Genomic DNA, 19,882 nt, shown 5'->3' with positions numbered 1-19,882 from the left:
CAAGAGGCAACTAAGTAATGGAGCTTTAAAGAGGTTTAGGAGGAACGATAGAATTTAATTGATCTGGGGCGCCCGCCTGGGTGGCTCAGTCAGTTAGCATCCAACTCTTGGTTTCGACTCAGGTCATGATCTAGTTCGTGAGTTCAAGTACCACATTGGGCTCTGTGCTGACAGTGTGGAGCCTGCTTGGGATTCTCTCTCTCCCTCTCTCTCTGCCCCTTGTCTGCTTGCTCTCTCACTCTTTCTCTCAAAATAAATAAACTTTTTTAAAAAATTAAAAAAAAAAAGAATTTAATTGATATACTTTTTTTTTTTTTAATGTTTGTTTATTTTGAGAGAGAGAGAAAAAACTTGAGTAGGGGAGGGGCAGAGAAAGAGAGGGAGAGAGAAAATCCCAAGTAGGCTCTGCACCATCACCGTGCAGAGTCCAACCTTGAGATCATGACCTGAGCCGAAATCAAGAGCCAGATGCTTAACTGACTGAGCCACCTCGGTGCCCCTAATTGATCTACTTTTGGATCCAACATACATACTCCTGCAATTGAATCTCAAGGTTCCACTTAAGGCCAACTTTCTTAGCGTGTTTGAGGGTGTTTTGTTGTTGTGGTTGTTGCTTTGTCCCCAATCTATCAATAGTGTTTTATTTATTTATTTATTTATTTATTTATTTACTTATTTATTTATTTAAATTCGTTCATTCACGGATTCATTTGATTTGTTGTTGACTGCTTGTTGTACGTCAGACACTGTTCTGGACCTGGGGATGAAGCAGTGAGAAAATAGACAGAAAGCACTGCGTTTGGGAAGCTTCATCCTAATGTTGGATGTAACATAAATATAGAGTCACATAGATAATATGGTGAATGGTGACAAGTGTAGAGAAAAATGAATTCTCTTCTAGGACCAACTGATTATTTGGCGCTTCCTGAATCCAGTCTTTATCTGGGTCCAGCGTTTTGCTCACATTTGCCTTTCTGCCTGGCACACTCTCCTCTTAGAATACTCTTGACATGTTCCTCAGCCCGTATGCAACTTCCTTCATCTTTTAATGCAGTGAGATCTTTTCTCCTGGCATCCCCCTTAACACCCTTTTATTGTCGTTACCTGTGTCCTAGCCCTTTGGGTTCCCACACTTGGCTAATTGTCAGAATGACAGAGAAACTTGCAGAATTAATCCTGTTAGACCCATGTCTGATGTGGGCCCAAAGAATTTACTTTTAATAAACTCTCTAGATATTTCTAAGGCAGTAGGTAAGAACCTCTGTTGTAGGTAGACTTACATCTTCTGTTGGTCTCCTGAAGGCAGGTTCATTCTTTTCTTTTTCTTTTCTTTTTCTTTTCCTTTCTTTTCTTTTCTTTTCTTTTCTCTTTCTTTTCTGTTCTTTTATTTCTTTCTTTCAAAATTATTTAAAGGTAATTATAGATTCACATGTACTCGTATAGAATAATAGCTTGTTAATAAGGCGAGTTACATTGATCACTTTTCAAATATTTGAACGAACCTTGTATCCTTGGAATAAACCTTACATAGCCATGGTGTATAATTCTTTTTATACATTTCTGGATTTTACTTGCTAATAATTTGTGAGAATTTTAGTATTTATATTCATGAGGGATATTGGTCAGCTGTTTTCTATTTTTGTTCTGTCTTTCTCTGGTATTTGTATCAGAGATCATACTAGCTTCATAAAATGAATTGGGAAGTGTTCCCTCCTATTTTTTGGAAGAGATTATGTAGAATCGGTGGTATTTCTCTCTCTTAAGATATCCATGACTTGCAAAAAAAAGAAAGAATTGGTGTTATTTCTTTCTTTATATGTTTGGTAGAATTCTCCATGAAACCATCTGGGCCTGGAGATTTTTGGGGAGGAGTTTTAAAATTACAAATTTAATTTTAAAAATAGTTATATAGCTATTAAAATTATTTATTTCATATTTGATGAGTTGGGGTAGTTTGTGTTTTTAGAGGAAATGGTCCATTTTATCCAAATTTTTAAACTTACAAATGTAGTTATTTGTAGTATTTTCTTATCCTTTTGATGTTGATAGGTCGGGTGATATTCTCTGATTCTTTTTTTGTTCTTAATTTTTTTATTATTATGTTTATTTATTTTGAGAGAGAGAGAACACACACACAGAATGCAAGTGGGGGAGGGACAGAGAGGGAGACAGAATCTGAAGTAGGCTCCAGGCTCTGAGCCATCAGCGCAGAGCCTGCTACGGGGCTCAAACACACAAGTGTGAGATCGCAACCTAAGCAAAGTCAGACGCTCAACCAATTGAGCCACCCAGGCACCCCTGATGTTCTCTGTTTCTGATAGTGGTGTCTTCTCTTGTTTTCTCTTTGTCAGTTTTGCTAGAGATATGTCAAATCTGTCAGTAACAACAATAAAATTTGTCAATTTGTTGATCTTTTATTGATCTTTCCAAAGAACCAGCTCTTTGGTTCATTTATTTTCTCTATTATTTTTCTTTTTTCAACTGTATTCATTTTTACTCTGGTATTTCCCTCTGCTTGCTTTAGGTTTATTTTGCTCTTATTTTTCTAGGTTGTTGAAGTAAGGAGCTTAGATTATTGATTTGAGGCTTTTCTTTTCCAGTGCAGGCATTTAATGCTATAAATTTCCCTCCATACTACCTCAACTGTGTCCTACAAATTTTGAGGTATTGTATTTTAATTTGTATCTAATTACAACGTATTTTTATTTTCTATTTTTAAAAAAATTTTAAAGTGTTTTTATGTTTATTTTGGGGGGGGGGGCAGAGAGAGAGGGAGACACAGAATCCGAAGAAGGCTCCAGCTCCGAGCTGTCAGCACAGAGCCCAATGTGGAGCTCAAGCCCATGAACCGTGAGATCCTGACCTGAGCTGAAGTCAGACGCTTAACTGACTGAGCCACCCAGGCGCCCCACAATTCAACGTATTTTTAAAACATTTTCCTTGACACTTCCTCTTTGCTTCATGGATTACTTAGAAATACCTTGTTCAGCTTCCAAGTGGTTAGAGATTTTTCTTCTTTTTGTTATTGATTTCTAATTTGATTCCATTGTGTTCAGAGAAGATACTCTGATTTCAGTTCTAAGTTTGTTGAGGCTTGTTTTATGGCCTAAGACAGTGGTCTTTTTTGGTGTATGTTTTATGCAGTTGGGGGAAAAATATATATATTCGGTTGTTGGGTGGAGTGTTCTAAAATTATCCTTAGCCCCAAATCATCTGTTGGTTGATGGTGTTGTTAAATTCTTCCATATTTTTGTTGGTTTCCTGTCTATCAATTGTTGAAAGAAGGATGGTGAAACTCTTCCATAATTGTTGATTTATCTATTTCTCCTGTCAGTTCTATCAGTTTTTGCTTTACATATCTTATAGCTCTGTTGTTTGGCGCATGCACATTTAGGATTGCTATGTCTTTGTGGACTGACCCTTACCATTATAGAATAGCCCTCATTGTCTCTGGTAATTTTCTTTATTCTGAAATCTACTCTTTCTGATATTAACGTAGCATTCTACCTTTCCTTTAATGTTTGCATGATGTATTTCTGTCTTTTTACTTTCAGCCTTTTTATTATTATATTTGAAGTGAGTTTTGCAAAGACAACGTATAGTTGGGTATATTTGTTTAAATCCACTCTTCCCACATCTGTGTTTTAATTAGCATATTTAAACCATTTACATTTAATGTAACCATTGATGTATCATGGCTTAAAACTGATATCTTATTTTTTGTTTTCTATTTCTTTTTCATTTTGTTGTTTCCTTTTTGCCTGTCTTCCTGTGGGTTACTTGAACATATTGTATAATTTCTAATACTTTTGGATGTATTTCTTTGTAGAGCTATAGTGACTGTTCCAGATATTACATTATATATACACACAATTTATCAGCCTATTGGTGTTGTCATTTAAGCAGCTCTAATGGATTACAGAAAATTTACTGCTCTTTTTATCCTTTTACCTTTGCCCATATAACACAATTTTCCTAAGTGTTTACCTACGTATAGAACCACATCAGACAGTGCTATATTTTTTGCTTTAACTGTCAAACATAACTTAGAAAACTGGAGAAGAGAAAGAAAGCCTATTATTTATACCAATGTTGTTGCTTACCTTGTTTTTCCTTCTTACCCAATTCCTTTCAAGTTTCCTTCTTTCATCATTTCCTTTTTGTTTAGAGAACTTCTTTTAACCATGCTTTTAGGCCACACATTCTAGTTTTTCTTTTTGTTACTGCGTTATTTCTTCAGGATATATGGATTCTGGGGTTGACAGTTCTTTTCTTTCAGCACCATCATGTTTTTCCCTTGGGTCCTAAAGTCCCTAGTTGCACAATCTTCTCTCCTCTTAGAGCTTTCTTTCATTTGTCCAGGGTTTTGAATTGTTCTCAACGGGAGGAATAGGGAAATGTACCTTTATTTATTCTTACTGGAAGTGGTAGTCCAGGTTCATTTTTAGACATTCTCCTAGTGCAGTGCTTTGCAGAGATACTGTTGATAAATATTGATTCAGTGAGTGAGGATGCAGTGGAGGGTCAATGGGATCATGACCTACCTTGACCCATATACTTATTCACTTTGTGCAATCTGAGTTTATAGTCTTTGTCTCAAAGACTTGGATTTGAGCCCTGACTCTGCCACATCCCAGTTGTTTTGCTTTTGAGTTCTGAGCCTCCGCTGTCTAATCAATAAAATGGTGTTAATAATGCCTGTGTCATAGGATTGTTGTAAAGAATGAGATAATTTTTAGGGGAGCCTGGGTGGCTCAGTCAGTTAAGCCTCCGACTTAGGCTCAGATCATGGTCTCCCAGTTCATGGGTTCAAGCCCTGTGTCAGGCTCTGTGCTGACAGCTTGGAGCCTGGAGCCTACTTCAGATTCTGTGTCTCCCTCTCTCTCTGCCCCTCCCCTGCTCGTGCTCACTCTCTCTCTCTCTCTCTCTTCCTCTCTCTCTCTCAAAAATAAATAAACATAAAAATTTTAAAAAAAGAATGAGATAATTTTTATAAAGGCTTAGCCTAGTGTGTGGCACATGGTGAGTTTATAATAACATATTATTATTACATGGAGTTCCTTGTCAGTTAAGCTTCTTTTCAGTTGCCTATCTGCCAACTCAGGCTTTCCTATATATCAGAATTATACCTACTCTATTATACTTTGTCTTACTGGTTTTGGTATGACAGGATCACTGAATCTTTGTTCTATCTAACGTATTTGCCAGGGTTTCTTCTTACCGGATCGTGAATTAAAACTTTTGACTAGGACAGTGCTCAGAACTTAGCTCTGGCTTTCTATTAGAAAATTTCCTCCAGGCTCTTAAGACCCATTCATTCAATGCTTTCTGGCTTCCTTTTTTTCCAGTGAGCTACAAATCCACCTAGCTGAAAATTCAGTGTACCTTTCTCCCTCTTGCCTATTAGCATTGTATAACCTAGTCAAATGTGTTGCTAGTCAAATTATGCTTGGTTTTTGCTCTTCCCTGGTCTACCATTAGAACTACCCAGTAAGTAAAATGGAGCTAATTCAATCAAAATCAATACCATGTTCTTTGAACCTATGCTGTGTCTAGTACACTTCTTTTCCAAGTATTTGCAATCTGTGTGGGGTACAAAGTTTGAGCTCAAGTAGAAATATTGAGGCTGGCAGCAACCCTGGAGTTCAGCACTCATATTTCACAGATGAAAGCTGAGGCCCCGGGGTCTTAAATGAGTGCCCAGGGTCACACACTGCATATTTTCAAGGATTTCAGCCCTGGGCACGATTTTAGAATATTACGGAACATTCGTGACACCTAGTGGTCAGCTACTATTATGTGGATTATGCGTCATCGATATCGGAATGTCATTAGAAAATTTTAAATAAGATCTAAGTATCTTCTAAACGCTCTTTTTTAACCTACTCCTGTAGTAAGAGTTGTTGATTCTGAGAGGGTAGTGGGATGTGTTGCAGTTTGAAGGAGGGCCAGCAGAGGGCACCAAGGGTTCATTCATCTCTGTCTTGCATGGGTTTTTTTCCTTAGCCACTGTCAACCACCAACATTGGGGCCATCCTTTGGGCAATGATTTTTATCGGAGTTGTTTCCTGCTGCATCCCCAGTGCCTAGCAGGGTGCTTGACATATAGTAGGCTCTCAATAAATATTTGTTGGATTCATATTTATTATCATCATCATCATCATCATCATTTTTTTTTTTTTTAAGTTTCTTTGTTTTGAGAGAGACAGAGATAGTTTGAGCCAGGGAAGGGTAGAAAGAGAGAGAATGCCAAGCAGGCTTCGCGCTGCCAGCTGTGTGGCCCAATGTGGGGCTCAAACCCATGAACTGTGAGATCATGACCTTAGCTGAAATTAAGGCTCAGACGCTTTACCGACTAAGCCACCCAGGCACCCCCATATTTATTATTTTTATAAATACTTTCTATAATCTTCTTCCTTGGGGATTTAAAGATTCAAGAACAGTAAAGATAGTGACAAAGGTGTCTTAATGTCTAAGGCAGTGGATTAATTTGTACCACTGGCTCAGTATTTTTCTTTTGAATTTGGTATATTTAAAGTTCTGATAGTTGTGGGGTGCCTGAGTGGCTCAGCCGGTTAAGCACCGACTTTGGCTCAGGTCATGATCTCACAGGTTTGTGAGTTCGAGCCCCACATCCGGGCTCTGTGCTGACAGCTCAGAGCCTGGAGCCTGCTTCAGATTCTGGGTCACCCTCTCTCTCTGCCCCTCCCCTATGCGCTCTCTCTCTCAAAAATAAACATTAAAAAAAAATGTAAAGTTCTGATAGTTGCAAAATCATTTAGTCATTAATGACCAGCTTTGGTCCTTTCATCTTTGGTTAGTTAATAATTGGTGTCTGACTGGTCTTCTGGCAAAGTATTATGTCATGCTTTCTTTTCCTCCAATTTCTCTGTTAAATTTCTAATATTTCTAATAGTTCTTTTTTCTTTCTTTCTTTCTTTTTTTTTTTTTAATTTCTGAGAGAGGAGGGGAGGGTGAGAGTGAGAGGGAGACACAGAATCCAAAGCAGGCTCCAGGCTCTGAGCTGTCAGCACAGAGCCTGATGTGGGGCTTGAACCCACGATTCGGGAGATCATGACCTGAGCCGAAGTCGGACGCTTAAGTGACTGAGTCACCCAGGTGCCCCATATATTTCTAATAGTTCTGGATGAGACTCTAATGAGTCTCAGAAAAATACTTTAGAAGAGATATTTGCCAAATACTGGCACATTTCTTTTAGACCAGGGAGTTCTCCCCCACCCATATGAAGTATTCTTATTCTTCCCTGGAATTTGGAGTTGTTTTGTAGGGCATTTTAGGGATTTGAACACCATGGGGAAGATTCAGAGGAACAAAACTTGATGATTTAAGACCATTTTATTCCAGTTTAATTTTAGAAGGGCATCCTAAGTTTTGATTTAGCCATCCTAAATTGGCTATGTACAAAGGCAAAAAGACTGTTCTTTGTGTTATTTATGGCAGCTTGGTTAAAAACAGTTGTGATATTCTCTGGAGTGCTGTGAACCTTCAGAATTTAAAATGGCACAGTGAGAGCATTGTGGAAAGAAGTATTTTAATATTTAAAGTTTCCCGCAAAATCTTATTATGCTTGAAACAGACTATCATATGAAGGTGATGGGTACCCTCTGATTATTTTACAGCTTCTAAATGACACAGGTCAACATCATTGCATTTGAACCTCTCATTTCCATGCAACAATGTTAGATGAATCTTTATTCAGACACACATATTTCTTCTTTCATAGTTCAAATTATGGAGTATTTATTTAAATGGTCTAATACTTTACATCCTCTCTAATATTTCCCAAATACAAGCATTATGTGTGCTAACATGAATATAGTGGTTTTCGTAATTGCTGATCATTTCATTATTTTTTAAATTATTTTTTCAACGTTTATTGATTTTTGAGAGACAAAGAAAGACAGAGTGTAAGTGGGGGTGGGGCAGAGAGAGAGGGAGACAGGGAATCTGAAGCAGGCTCCAGGCTCCGAGCTGTCAGCACAGAGCCTGACGTGGGCTGTGAACCACGAGATCGTGACCTGAGCAGCAGTCGGATGCTTTACGAACCGAGCCACCCAGGCACCCCTTTGCTGATCATTTTAATCCCAGCTTTTTATGACACAAAATGTCAAAACACAAAGATGAACTTGAACCAGATCTCAGGACTCACTTTTCTAAAATTCCAAATATTTGCTTCTTGCCTCGGATCCTTGTGTAGTGACCGTTTTTATTTGTTGTCAGTGTGCTGCGTTGGAACAAAAACTGAGGAGATTGTCTGAAGATTTGAGCTGTCAGCGACAAAATGCAGACAGTGCCAGGTGTTCTCTGGAACAGAAAATCAAGGAGAAAGAAAAGGAGTTTCAAGAGGTAAGTAAGGTAAATGGATTCACGAGGAGTTTGCCCGGAAGGCTCTTGTTGGGCATTTCACAGTTTCATCATCCGAAAAGAGGAGCTGTTTGTCGTCACTTGAGGTGTTCCGTGAGAGAGGAACGGCTTTGTGAGGAAAAGGTTCCCCTGTTTTCTTTCACACTTCCGTCTTTCGGTTTTCGATGGGAGAAGGGACTCGCTAACCAGCATGTTCCTTTTCATCCGTGTCCTCTGATTTGTTTGCGATTTAATACCAAGTAGGAAAGGATCATCTCTCGTCTTTCAAACACCCTCAGTTGTGAAGGGAGTTGTATCCTATTCTCCACCTGTTTCTAAAGCCCGTGGGTTGGCAAATATATTCGAAAGGTAGCTGATGTACTGGGGAAAGAAATTCCAGAAGTATTACTGCCAGGGGCAAGTGAGTTGGCCTGGCGGAGCGTATCGTATGGACTGAGGCTCTCTAACCTTTCAGTAAGAGCGCCTGGAAATGGTAATCTGGTATCCTGACGCGGTTATCAGAGTTCACTGGTGGCATATCCTTGCTGTGGTTCTCAATTGCAAGTGATGCTGTGGTGTTTGAGATCTTAAGCCCCAGTTGTGAGCGCCTTTGATTTCCTAGCTGAGGCGTGACTGTGACAGCTCAGCTCTCCTCTCTTTTGCCCCCCTGGGCTTGTGGAAACAGAGATGAGGAACGTAAGATTGGGGATGGGACGGAAGCCGGCTAGCTTCCACGCGGTCAGCTGGCGGACTTCTTCCCCTTTCCCCCCGAGGCCTGCGTCCCATCACCGGGACCCGCACTCGATGGGTTATGTTTACCATGAGGTGAGTGGTCAGCCTGGCTCCCTGTTGTGCGCTGCTCTTTCAGCGTGGCATGGCCTGCAGGAGGTTGGCGGCTCACCCCGGAGTCTCCTCGTTAACCGGCGTCCGTCCGACTGATGCGTGTGTCTTTGGTGTTTCAGGAGCTCGGCCGTCAACAGCGCGCCTGCCAAGCGCTGGACCAGGAGTGCACGCAGATGAAAGCCAGACTCACACAGGAGTTACAGCAGGCCAAGAACACTCACAATATCCTGCAGGCTGACCTGGATAAAGTAGGCAGCTGGCTTACCTCTCTCCTCACTTGTTCCCCCTTTTCCTTGTCCGTGCGTTTTCTGTCTCACGGCTGACATTCTGATGCTTCCAAAGGAAAGCTGCCTTCCTTATCAAAGAAGAGAGCAAACTGAATCCTTCTGGGTCTGCGCTTCCTCACTTACAGAAGGAGGGGAGTGAGTGAGGACCTCAGATCTGAAGGTCTGGGGAGGGGTGTGATATTCCTGTGTATTGGGGTCATATCACCAGGTGGGAGCCGCCCGGAGTAATTCACGTCCTACAAATAGTCAAAGCGCTGAAAACTATAATCCACTGACTTATTTGTTTATTGCGGGGGGTGGTGGGGGGTAGCTTGAGAGGAGGAGCAGAGAGAGAGAGAGAGAGAGAATCCCAAGCAGGCTCCTCACTGTCAGTACAGAGCCCAGTGCGAGATCCTGACCTGACCTGAGCTGAGATCAAGAGTCGGATGTTTAACCAACTGCGCCCCCCACCCCTCCGCCCCGGGCACCCCAGCAATGAGTGTTTCAAAGTGTAAGTCAGGTTATGGGACTCCCCTACTCACAGCTATAGCTACTTCCCGCCTCTCTTATAGTAGGAGCTCATCCTTCCAAAGGTCTGCAGGACCCTGGTGGCCCTTCCAGCACCTCGCTTATTGGCCTCCTTGCTATTGGTAGAACACGCTCAGCATCTTCAGGGAGGTGCTGTGTCCAGATGGATCTGTAGGGCACCTTCACTGGCTTGAGCTTTCTGCTCTCATGTCGCTTTATCCATGACATCTACCCTGGTCACTACATAGATCCCTATCCTCAAATACTTTCTGTTTCCTTTACCTTGCTTAAGTTTTCTCCATAGGGCATATCATCTGTTGTACAATACAGCTATTTCATTTGTTTTTTTTTTTTTTTAATGATTGTTTATTTGAGAGAGAGAGAGAGAGACAGAGTGCAAGTGGGGGAGGGGCAGAGAGAGAAGGAGACACAGAATCCGAAGCAGGCTCCAGGCTCTGAGCTGTTGGCACAGAGCCCGGCATGGGGCTCGAACTCACAAACCGCGAGATCATGACCTGAGCCGGAGTTGGACGTTTAACTGACTGAGCCACCCAAGAACCCCTCTTTGTTTCTTTTTATGCTATGTTCCTTCTATCACTCAAATCTTTCCACGAGGACAGGCTTTCGCCTATTTAGTTCCCTGCTCTACCTGTAAACACAAGCACCGAATCCCATAGCTTGAAAACAGCACAACAGATGGGTTATAGTCCTTCGCTCTTTTCTTGACTTGACCCATATAGCTTGACAGGGTGACACATTGTGGAGTTTACTGTGAATATGTCAGAGATTCATCTCTTTACTTTCTTAGTGCTTGCTTCTTTGTTTATTTTTAAAATTAAGGCTTTACCATTCAAGTAGAGTCTCATTTTATGGGAAATACAGGTTAACTCTCAAGTTCAGGATATAACCAAGTGGGACGAGTTGCCCTCTCTTCGTAGAGGAGCCAGAGATGGGGAAGCATCTGGAATGGGGAGAGGTAACCATCACTGTCATGTGTTATGTACTAATTAGGGGTTCTCTGATGTGCTCATGATCCTCTCTCTATCCAGCTATCCAAGGTTGGTAGAAAATAAAAATCCTCCTTTCCCAGGATAACTATTAAAGGGTTTCCTTCAAGACCCTTTAAAAAAAAGTCCTTTTGGGGCACCTGGGTGGCTCAATCAGTTAAGTGTCCGACTCTTGATCTCAGCTCAGGTCTTGATTCTCAGAGTCATGAGTTCAAGCCCCACATTGGGCTCCATGCTAGGCTTTTTATTTTTTATTATTTTTTTCTTTTTTGGGGTTTTTTGTTTTGTTTTGTTTTTTGAAGAGGTCTATGAGTCTATAAGAAAGGACCAGTTTTATTTTTGTTTCAAATGCAACATTCTGTTGGTAGTGTCTGAGCCTTGCTTTTATTGGATGTTTTCTAGTTTAATTATTCTACAGGTGGATGTTTAGGTTGTCAACGTCACCTTGTTCGTTGTAGCCCTGGAGATTGCATTACTGGGTAACGTGCATGTTTCTGTAGGACACCTTTCCATGTGTGAAATTGGTGGTCTCAAGGACAGATGTATTCTCCCTTGTGATCGATTCTGACAAATTGCTCTCCAAAAAATTGTAATTTACCTTCTCACCCAGTGTGAGAGGTCCTATTTTTTTTCTCATCCTTGGAGATAATCCTGTTTTTAAAAATTTTGTCAACTAAGAAGTGAAAAAGTCATCTTAATCGTTGTTTCGATTCATTCTTCCTTGATTACCGCTGAGGATGTTTCTTTCAGAAGTTGATATATGTTTGTATTTTTTTGCATAAAACTGTCTACTTCTATTATTCACTCCTTTAAAAAATTGGTTTCCCTTTTTCTAAATGGAACCAAAGATGTGCTCTATTTGTTGTATTATGGAAATGCATTTTTTTAATGTTTATTTATTTTTTATTTTTGAGAGAGAAAGTGTGGGGGAGGAGCAGACAGAGAGGGAGACAGTATTGGAAGCAGGCTCTGTGCTGACAGCAGAGAGCCTGACAAGGGGCTCAAACTCATGAACTGTGATATCATGACCTGAGTTAAAGTTGGATGCTCAACCGACTAAGCCACCGAGGCACCCCTGGATATAGAATCTTAAATCTGTTATATAGCAAATACTTACTCCCAGTCTATTTCTTTTTTTTTTTAATTTTTTTTTCAATGTTTTTTTTATTTATTTTTGGGACAGAGAGAGACAGAGCATGAACGGGGGAGGGGTAGAGAGAGAGGGAGACACAGAATCGGAAACAGGCTCCAGGCTCCGAGCCATCAGCCCAGAGCCTGATGCGGGGCTCGAACTCACGGACCGCGAGATCGTGACCTGGCTGAAGTCGGACGCTTAACCGACTGCGCCACCCAGGCGCCCCTCTCCCAGTCTATTTCATAGCAAATACATTCTCCCAGTCTGTTTCTTTTCCTTTCTTTTTTTTTTTTTTTTTTTTTAAGTTTTTATTTATTTTGAGAGAGAAAGAGAGAGAGAGAGAACAAACAAGCTGGGGAGGGGCACAGAGAGAGGGAGAAAAAGAATCCTAAGCAGACTCTGCACTAACAGCTCAGAGCCCGATGTGGGGCTCAAACTCACAAACGGTTAGATTATGACCTGAGCCGAAATCAAGAGTCTGATGCTTAACTGACTGAGCCACCCAGGCACCCACTTCCGGTCTGTTTCTTATCTCAACTTTTCTTTTTTTGGTTGTTTATTACTATTTCATTGTGTCTTTTTTTTTTTTTGTAGTTAAATTTTTTTTTTCTCTTTTGCTTTCTCTCCAAACCCAGCCCTTTTTGATCTCCTCTATGCTGTCACCCACAGTGCTCTGATGGTATTTTAAGTTAAACTTCTAATGCTGTATTTAGCTGTGACATATATTGTTTCTCACCCAAAATCGATGGCATCAGTTCTCATGTCCCATGACCATTTTACTTAAGAAGAAATAATTTAGGGGCCCCTGGGCAGCTCAGTTGGATAAGTGTCCAGCTTTGGCCAAGGTCATGATCTCAAGTTTCGCGAGTTCAAGCCCCACATTGGGCTCGCTCCACTTCAGATGCCCTGTCCCCCTCCTTCTGCCCCTCTCCTGCTTGCACGTGTGCTCGCTCTCTCTCTCTCTCTCTCTCTCTCTCTCAAAAATAAATAAATGTTAAAAAAAGAAGAAGAAATAATATATTTAAAAAGTAAAGCACATAAAAATTAAACCTTACCTTGTCTGCTTTTTACAGGTCACATCAGTAAAGCACCAGCTAGAAAAAAATTTGGAAGAGTTCAAGCAAAAGTTCTGCAGAACCGAACAGGCGTTGCAGGCGAGTCAGATGCAGGAAAATGAGCTGAGGAGAAGCAGTGAAGTAAGTGAGGCGTAGATGAGTATTTATCAACTTTTCTAAGTGGAAAGAAACAAAACTGGTGATGGGATGGATCATGTAGATCCCCTTTCCAAGGGTTGGCTTTTGAGCCTATTAAAAACGTTGTGGAAAGTCCTAGGTTTAAACAAAAGCAACGACAGATGAGGGATTTCTAGATTTAAAATTCTTGCAAAAACAAGTAATCATCAGTTGTTGCCCCAACTTCCAGAGTCACGTTGGGCATGTGCAAGACTGTCAGTGTCTTTCTTGGGAAATTCATTCTTGTTACACAAAATGGTGGATGAAGTTTCTCCAGTGGTGTGGACACGAGGAGAGCACGCTGATGATGTGGGATTTTACTCGTACTGACTTTAATTTGGCTTTTGTATTTGGTGGTCTGGAGTTTATCTTAAAGGGTTCATTTGAGAACCATTTAGGGACAGTTAATAGATTGAAACAACTTGAATAGAGCCATAAATCAGCACAAAGAAGCATAGCAGAACAGTAGAAGTTTCTTTTCTATCAAATAATGTCACAGGAAAACATTTTTCCCACTTCTTTAAATCTTTTGTGATCATTTTTTAGACTAAAGATTTTTTTTAGAAAGAGTTTTTTTATTAATATTTTTGATGTTTATTTTTGACAGAGAGAGAGAGAGAGTGAGTAGGGGAGGAGCAGAGTGAGAGGGAGACATAGAATCTGAAACAGGCTCCAGGCTCTGAGCTGTCAGCAAAGAGCCTGACACAGGGCTCGAACTCGGGAACGGCGAGATCGTGACCCAAGCTGAAGTCGAACAAACGCTTGACCGACTGAGCCACCCAGGAGCCCCTTTTTCAGAAAGAATTCTGCATAAAGGATATTTATTTATGCAGATGAGGAAACTCTAAATGTATTCATCCCCACAGCTTGGAAGAGTGTATCATGGTTGTGAAATCAGAACATCTGTCAGTAGCAGAGAGGTGATTGTTAAAGCAGGCGGCCTCAGAGGGGTAATGCTGTTGGGGACAGGAGGCCCCGGCTCCAGCAGCCCAAGTGGAAGAAAACTTGATGTCAGATGATGCTTTCATCAGAGAACGATTTCAAATGGAAGTGTTTGTTTCAGCAAAACAAATGTTTGCCTTTTGGCCAGTGGGGACCAACCAACAGATGCTTCTGCTAACATTTCCACAGGCAGACTGGCACCGAACCCTTCCCCCTGTGAGCTTTCCTTCCAGCCAGAAACTCTCCCGCGACTCCACTGGCTGCCTGGTGGAAACATTTTGTAAAAGCAATCGTCTGGTTAAGAGGGTCCAAACACTGTTCTTTTGGCCAAGGCGCGGTGGTGGGCTGGACATTGTCTTGCAGGTGTTTCAGAAGACACGTGGAGACCCCCACAGCTGTAGAGCTGTCCACCGTGCACTCTGGCCTGTTAATGCAGTTAAATGCATTTCACGTTGCACCTAGATTTCCTTGATTTTGGTTGTCCGGTGCAAATGCCTAGCACAGGGCTAGGGGATGCATGTAGTATTTGCCTTAATTTACGTTTGTGGGTATGTGTCTTCTTTTGAGGATGATGTCAAGAATGCAAAGGGTTTAGCTATCCCTTGCACTTTGCTTTGGGATTGGCATTAGAAAAGTGACTTACCCAGTAAGTTATAGTCTGCACTATAACTTAGTAGCAGAACGATAGCTTTAGAGTCAGGAAGATCTGGGACTGCATCGTTTTCTGCACTTCCCTGCTCTGTGACCTTAGGACAGCGACCTAGCCTTTCTGAGTCTGACTTTGCTCATCTGCATGTAGGGAGGACTAAATAATACCCTTTCCTTTTGCAAGCTGTATTAATGATTGAATTTTGGATGGAAAGTGCTTAGATGGTCAACGGCTGTGACCGTCTGATGTGCCCACTGTTTGCTCTCACCTGTAGGCACAGAAAGTGATGAGCAAGGGACAGTGCATTTGAGATTTCTCACATTAAACATATTGCCCGTCCTGTTCCTCTAGCACTCTGGTAGCTTTTTCGGTATCGAACTCTAAGTGCAAACACACCTCGCATGCTTAGAGGTTTTGGGTGCTGAGATAATGTGACAGTTGTACTGAAATTTTCCTTGTCTGCATTTAGTAAACAGACATGCTGCTCACAATGAGAAGATATCAGTAGAGAAATGTGATTAAATGGCCCAATCAATGGCCAAATTCAGATCTAGTGTCAGTGTGAAAGGAGGCTTTGGGTAAGCTGCTCATCCCACGCCCCAAGGCCAGCCTGCTAGCATTGGGGCGAGGCAATAAAATAGCATCATTCGGTAACCAGGATGAGGGATCACTTGCCTAGGGACCTTCCTGAGCACTGGGATCTGTATGACATCGGTTCTCGAAGGAGCTTGGTCTGGCAGACAAGAATGGTGAGGTGGGAAGGGCAAAGAACATCCTCTGCATCCATCCCCGGTTCATGGTATAGACTTCACCGCAGCAGGGGACATGTTAAGCTCCATTCATGGATGGGATCATGAAATGCCACACAGTAACTGAAATTTGTTTTGTCTGGCCCTGGGAAACGATGCTTCCCTTGCTGCTCCTAAAACGGAAGTTGATCTGGGTGGAATTGCTTGCTAAGCTCTAATGCTGGCTTGTGGTTATAGGGATTTGTGTTGTGTTTTTCTAGACTAGTGCCCAATTTTGCAAATCATTTGAGGACATAAGAGATGCCTAGGAGAATACATCCTTGTATGCCGAACTCATTGTTGATAATGAGCTACCCAATCAAGTCCTAAGTGGCTGTGGCCTCACAGAAAACTAATTGCTGATGGATGGCAGCCTACAGAGCCATTTTCAGATGTTCATTTTCCAAATTTGGGCCTTTTGAAATTCTTGGGTTGGTCATAGCCATAGTATTATAAGCCTGCTGGGTCCCAGGATTGGCTGAACATTTTGTTAGAAACAAATATTTACGGAGCTAATGCCAGAAGAGAGAAAGACATGTTAATCTTTCCATTGAGCTTACTATTCATTTAAATGCCCCCAGTTATGGACAGAGATAGATAGAGACCAACAGATACATGAACATCCAGTTGCCCCCTTCCTTCTCTTTTCTCCTTCTATTTACCTTGCTTCCTTCTATTGGGGATGCCCCCAGCTTTGCACACAGCGTCTTCGCAGCCTTCTTGCCCCACCTCTAGGTGCGGATGCCAGTCGACTTGATTACTTTTTTAGGGTAAGCAAATATTTCATAAGTTGCCCAATAAAAATGCGAAGTCAACCCAGGTGGCGAAACTCTAGTTACTCTTTTTTTTTTTTTAATTTTTTAAAGTTTGTTTATTTTTGAGAGAGAGACAGAGAGGGGGAGGGGCAGGGAGAGAGAGGGAGAGAGAGAGAATGTCAAGCAGGCTCCATGCTGTCAACGCAGTGCCCGATGTGGGGCTCGAACTCACAAACCATGAGAACCTGACCTGAGCCAAAACCAAGTCAGACGCCTAACCGACTGAGCCACTCAGGCGCCCCAAAACTCTAGTTACTCTTTTACGTTGAACTGATTCGGCTAATCTTAGCATGGATCTTGCAGATCTAGCTGCTGTCGAATTTGGGGAAGAAATGCTAATAATAATGCTCCATTACCCTTGTTAAAGTGCTTTAAGGTAGTTTTCCTGTCACATCTGTGATCTCATTTGAGTGGTGATTATTCTGAGCCCGGAGAGCAAACAAGCGATGATAATTTCTGTAGTTTAACGATGCTCGTTCAAGTCCTCGACACCCGTTCACCTTCATGGTCACTCTTGACAGAATTTAACGCTGACTGGTGCAAGTGTTAGCCTCTCTGTCTTGAGATCAGTCGGAGCCTCCCGTCAGCCCTGATTGATCTCTTAATTTGATAGAGCGTCCATTTAACTCATGGAAGGGAGGCAGGATTGGGGCAAGGGAGCCAGAGGAGCGTAACTACAACAGGTTCTGTCTTGTTCTGAAGATGAAATGAACATATATGCACGAACACAGCAGCTGCCAGCAAGTTTTCAAGTACTCTCCACTAGCCAGATTCTCCCTCTTCTTGCATTTGGCTTTGCTGCCTAGGTACCCATCTGCTGGTAGTAACCAGGCTGATAATTGAAGGCAACTTTCCAACACAGCCTTGCCAAGACCATCTGTTTTCTAACAGTGCTGTTGGGTTTTGGAAGATGGGTCTTAATTGTTTCTTTAAGATTCAAAAATTCCCCTTTCTTCTCAGAGGGGTATTTTTGAAGTGCAATTTAAAAAAAAAAAAAAAAAGGTAGCCTTATGAAATGTTTTTCCCCCTAAGGATGTGAGGCACTTGATTCCGTCGGTTTTTAACAATCTATGCCGATTCCCTGCGGTCCAGAGGGTGGCATATAATATAGGTGGAGATACTTACCAGCGATGCAGTCACTGACAGTAGAAAAACAGATTGAAGAATATGAACAGAGGATTTATTATGTTGACGCACAAGTCTTACGTGGTTGATAAGCAGTAGCGGTTTTATTTGGCATATAAATAAATGATGCTTGTTTTTAAGATTAAAAAATAGGGGGCGCCTGGGTGGCTCAGTCGTTAAGCATCCGACTTCGGTTCAGGTCATGATCTCACGGTCTGTGAGTTCGAGCCCCGTGTCGGGCTCTGTGCTGACCGCTCAGAGCCTGGAGCCTGTTTCAGATTCTGTGTCTCCCTCTCTCTCTGACCCTCCCCCGTTCATGCTCTGTCTCTCTCTGTCTCAAAAATAAATAAACGTTAAAAAAATATATATTTAAAAAAAAGATTCAAAAATAGGCCCAACTCCATGGAATGGACACGCATATGAGTCTCTGCTACTTTTTTGTATGGCTCCTTCACCTAATCAGGTACCCAGAGAACCAGATTCCCCCATCTAGAATTCATTCTTCCTTCCGTGTACCTGCCCTCTGATTTCCCATAGCATACTTCACCTCTTTGTAGTACTTAGCGGATCCTGGTGTGAACTAAGTGATTGGTATCAAATCCTCCCCCGCTGCCAGGGGAAGACCTACCCTGAGGGCCAAAAACTCTTCTCTTATTTATATTTGTGTCTTTGACAACACCCTTTCCAGCATCTTGCACACTGCTGATTTTCTTGGTAAACACTAAGACATCCTCGTTACGGTGAGCCTTAAGATGGTTTTCCAATGAAAAGTAAGAAATTTGTCATGTGAAGTTTTCGGTTCGTTAGCATATCAGATCTTTGCAAAGAGGTATTGGATCATTCAGGTGTGATAGGAACTTGGAGCTTGTGTCTTCGAGGATCTTCTAAGTAGGATTCTCCTTTTGAGGTCACTCTTGAGCCAGCATGGGGACATCCAGAAAGTTCAAAGAGGTCGATTTCTTTGAAGGAAAACGATTATTGTCAGTTTTGGGTTTTGTGCTTTTGAGTTCTATTCATAAAATCATCTGATTGAAGTAAGAATGTCTAACTTCATTCGGTGCACAAAGGGAAAGTGAGATTCTTCCCCAGCGAGGTACACAAGTGGTCCCATTTGGGACCCATATATGGCAGAAGTCATAACTAGCTTGAGTCGTTTTGATTATAACCAATTAAATGTGTGCTTTAGGAAGCGAAGAAGGAAAACAGCCTCCTTAAGAGTCAGTCTGAGCAAAGGGCCAGAGAAGCCTGCCACCTGGAGGAAGAACTGAGGAAGGCCAAACAGAGTTTGAGTCAGAGCCAGAACTTCGCAGAAGAAATGAGGGGTAAGTACACTTAGCGTTTGGAGTTCTATTTCCATTAAAAAAAGTTTGTTTATTTATTTTGAGAGAGCGAGCGAGCACATGGGTGAGCCGGGGGAGGGGCAGAGAGAGGAGAGAGAGAATCCCAAGCAGGCTCCGCACTGTCAGTACAGAGCCTGATGCGGCACTTGATTTCGCAAACCAGGAGGTCATGACCTGAGCCGAAATCAAGAGCCAGATGCTTCATTGATTAAGCCACCCAGGCACCCCTGGAGTTATTTTTCTAAGCTGATGTCCTATGAGGGAGGATGGATGGCTTTAGAAACGTTTTTCAGTTTTCCCGTATATCCTCCCAGAAAGATGTCTGTGGTTGATGCGGAGAAAGTTTTCTCTCTCCTACCTTTTGGTTTCAGAGTGATAGTTGGACATTGTTTTATTGGAACACATGGAGTCCCAAACTGCCTGGTTTCTCAGCACTTTGAAACCAGAAAGGTAAATATTCTCCACACAAAAGTAAATTGTCAGTGTTGTCTCTCACCCCAGAGTGCTATTCTTTGTGTCTCAAGTGTGTTTATTCGTTTTATTCAGACAGCTCATCTTCTCGCTCGATATCATTTCCCAGATGATTTAAAAATTCAATACGTGTTTTCCCAGCTCTTAATGACCATTGTTTTTTGATGACTTACTTGACTGAGTGATTTTATTTCCTCACTTTCTGTATAGACACAGGATTATGCTGCACACACCACATGAATCCACCATTTCACATTTATTTGTACATACGTATGTCTTTTTACTTACATTAATTTTCTCAGCCGGGTATTTGCACCTCTAGGATTTCTTTCAACCTCCCCTGTGAAATATGTGTCACGCTCCTCTATGACTATTTT

General features: G+C 41.8%; 1 protein-coding gene across 1 annotated transcript in view; it reads left to right on the top strand.

Annotated features, from left to right (window-relative positions):
* The window catches only part of CENPF (centromere protein F), a 62,034-nt gene that overhangs the window by 13,817 nt on the left and 28,335 nt on the right, over positions 1-19,882 (top strand). Inside the window, exons 8-11 of the mRNA XM_047840892.1 lie at positions 8,242-8,367; positions 9,327-9,455; positions 13,217-13,339; positions 18,881-19,016. Coding sequence (XP_047696848.1) covers positions 8,242-8,367; positions 9,327-9,455; positions 13,217-13,339; positions 18,881-19,016 — 514 coding nt within the window. The remainder of the gene's footprint in view (positions 1-8,241; positions 8,368-9,326; positions 9,456-13,216; positions 13,340-18,880; positions 19,017-19,882) is intronic.

The sequence above is a fragment of the Prionailurus viverrinus genome, chromosome F1 (assembly GCF_022837055.1).
Source record: "Prionailurus viverrinus isolate Anna chromosome F1, UM_Priviv_1.0, whole genome shotgun sequence".
NCBI classification, from domain to species: domain Eukaryota; kingdom Metazoa; phylum Chordata; class Mammalia; order Carnivora; family Felidae; genus Prionailurus; species Prionailurus viverrinus.
This window is presented reverse-complemented; position numbering and strand designations above follow the sequence as displayed.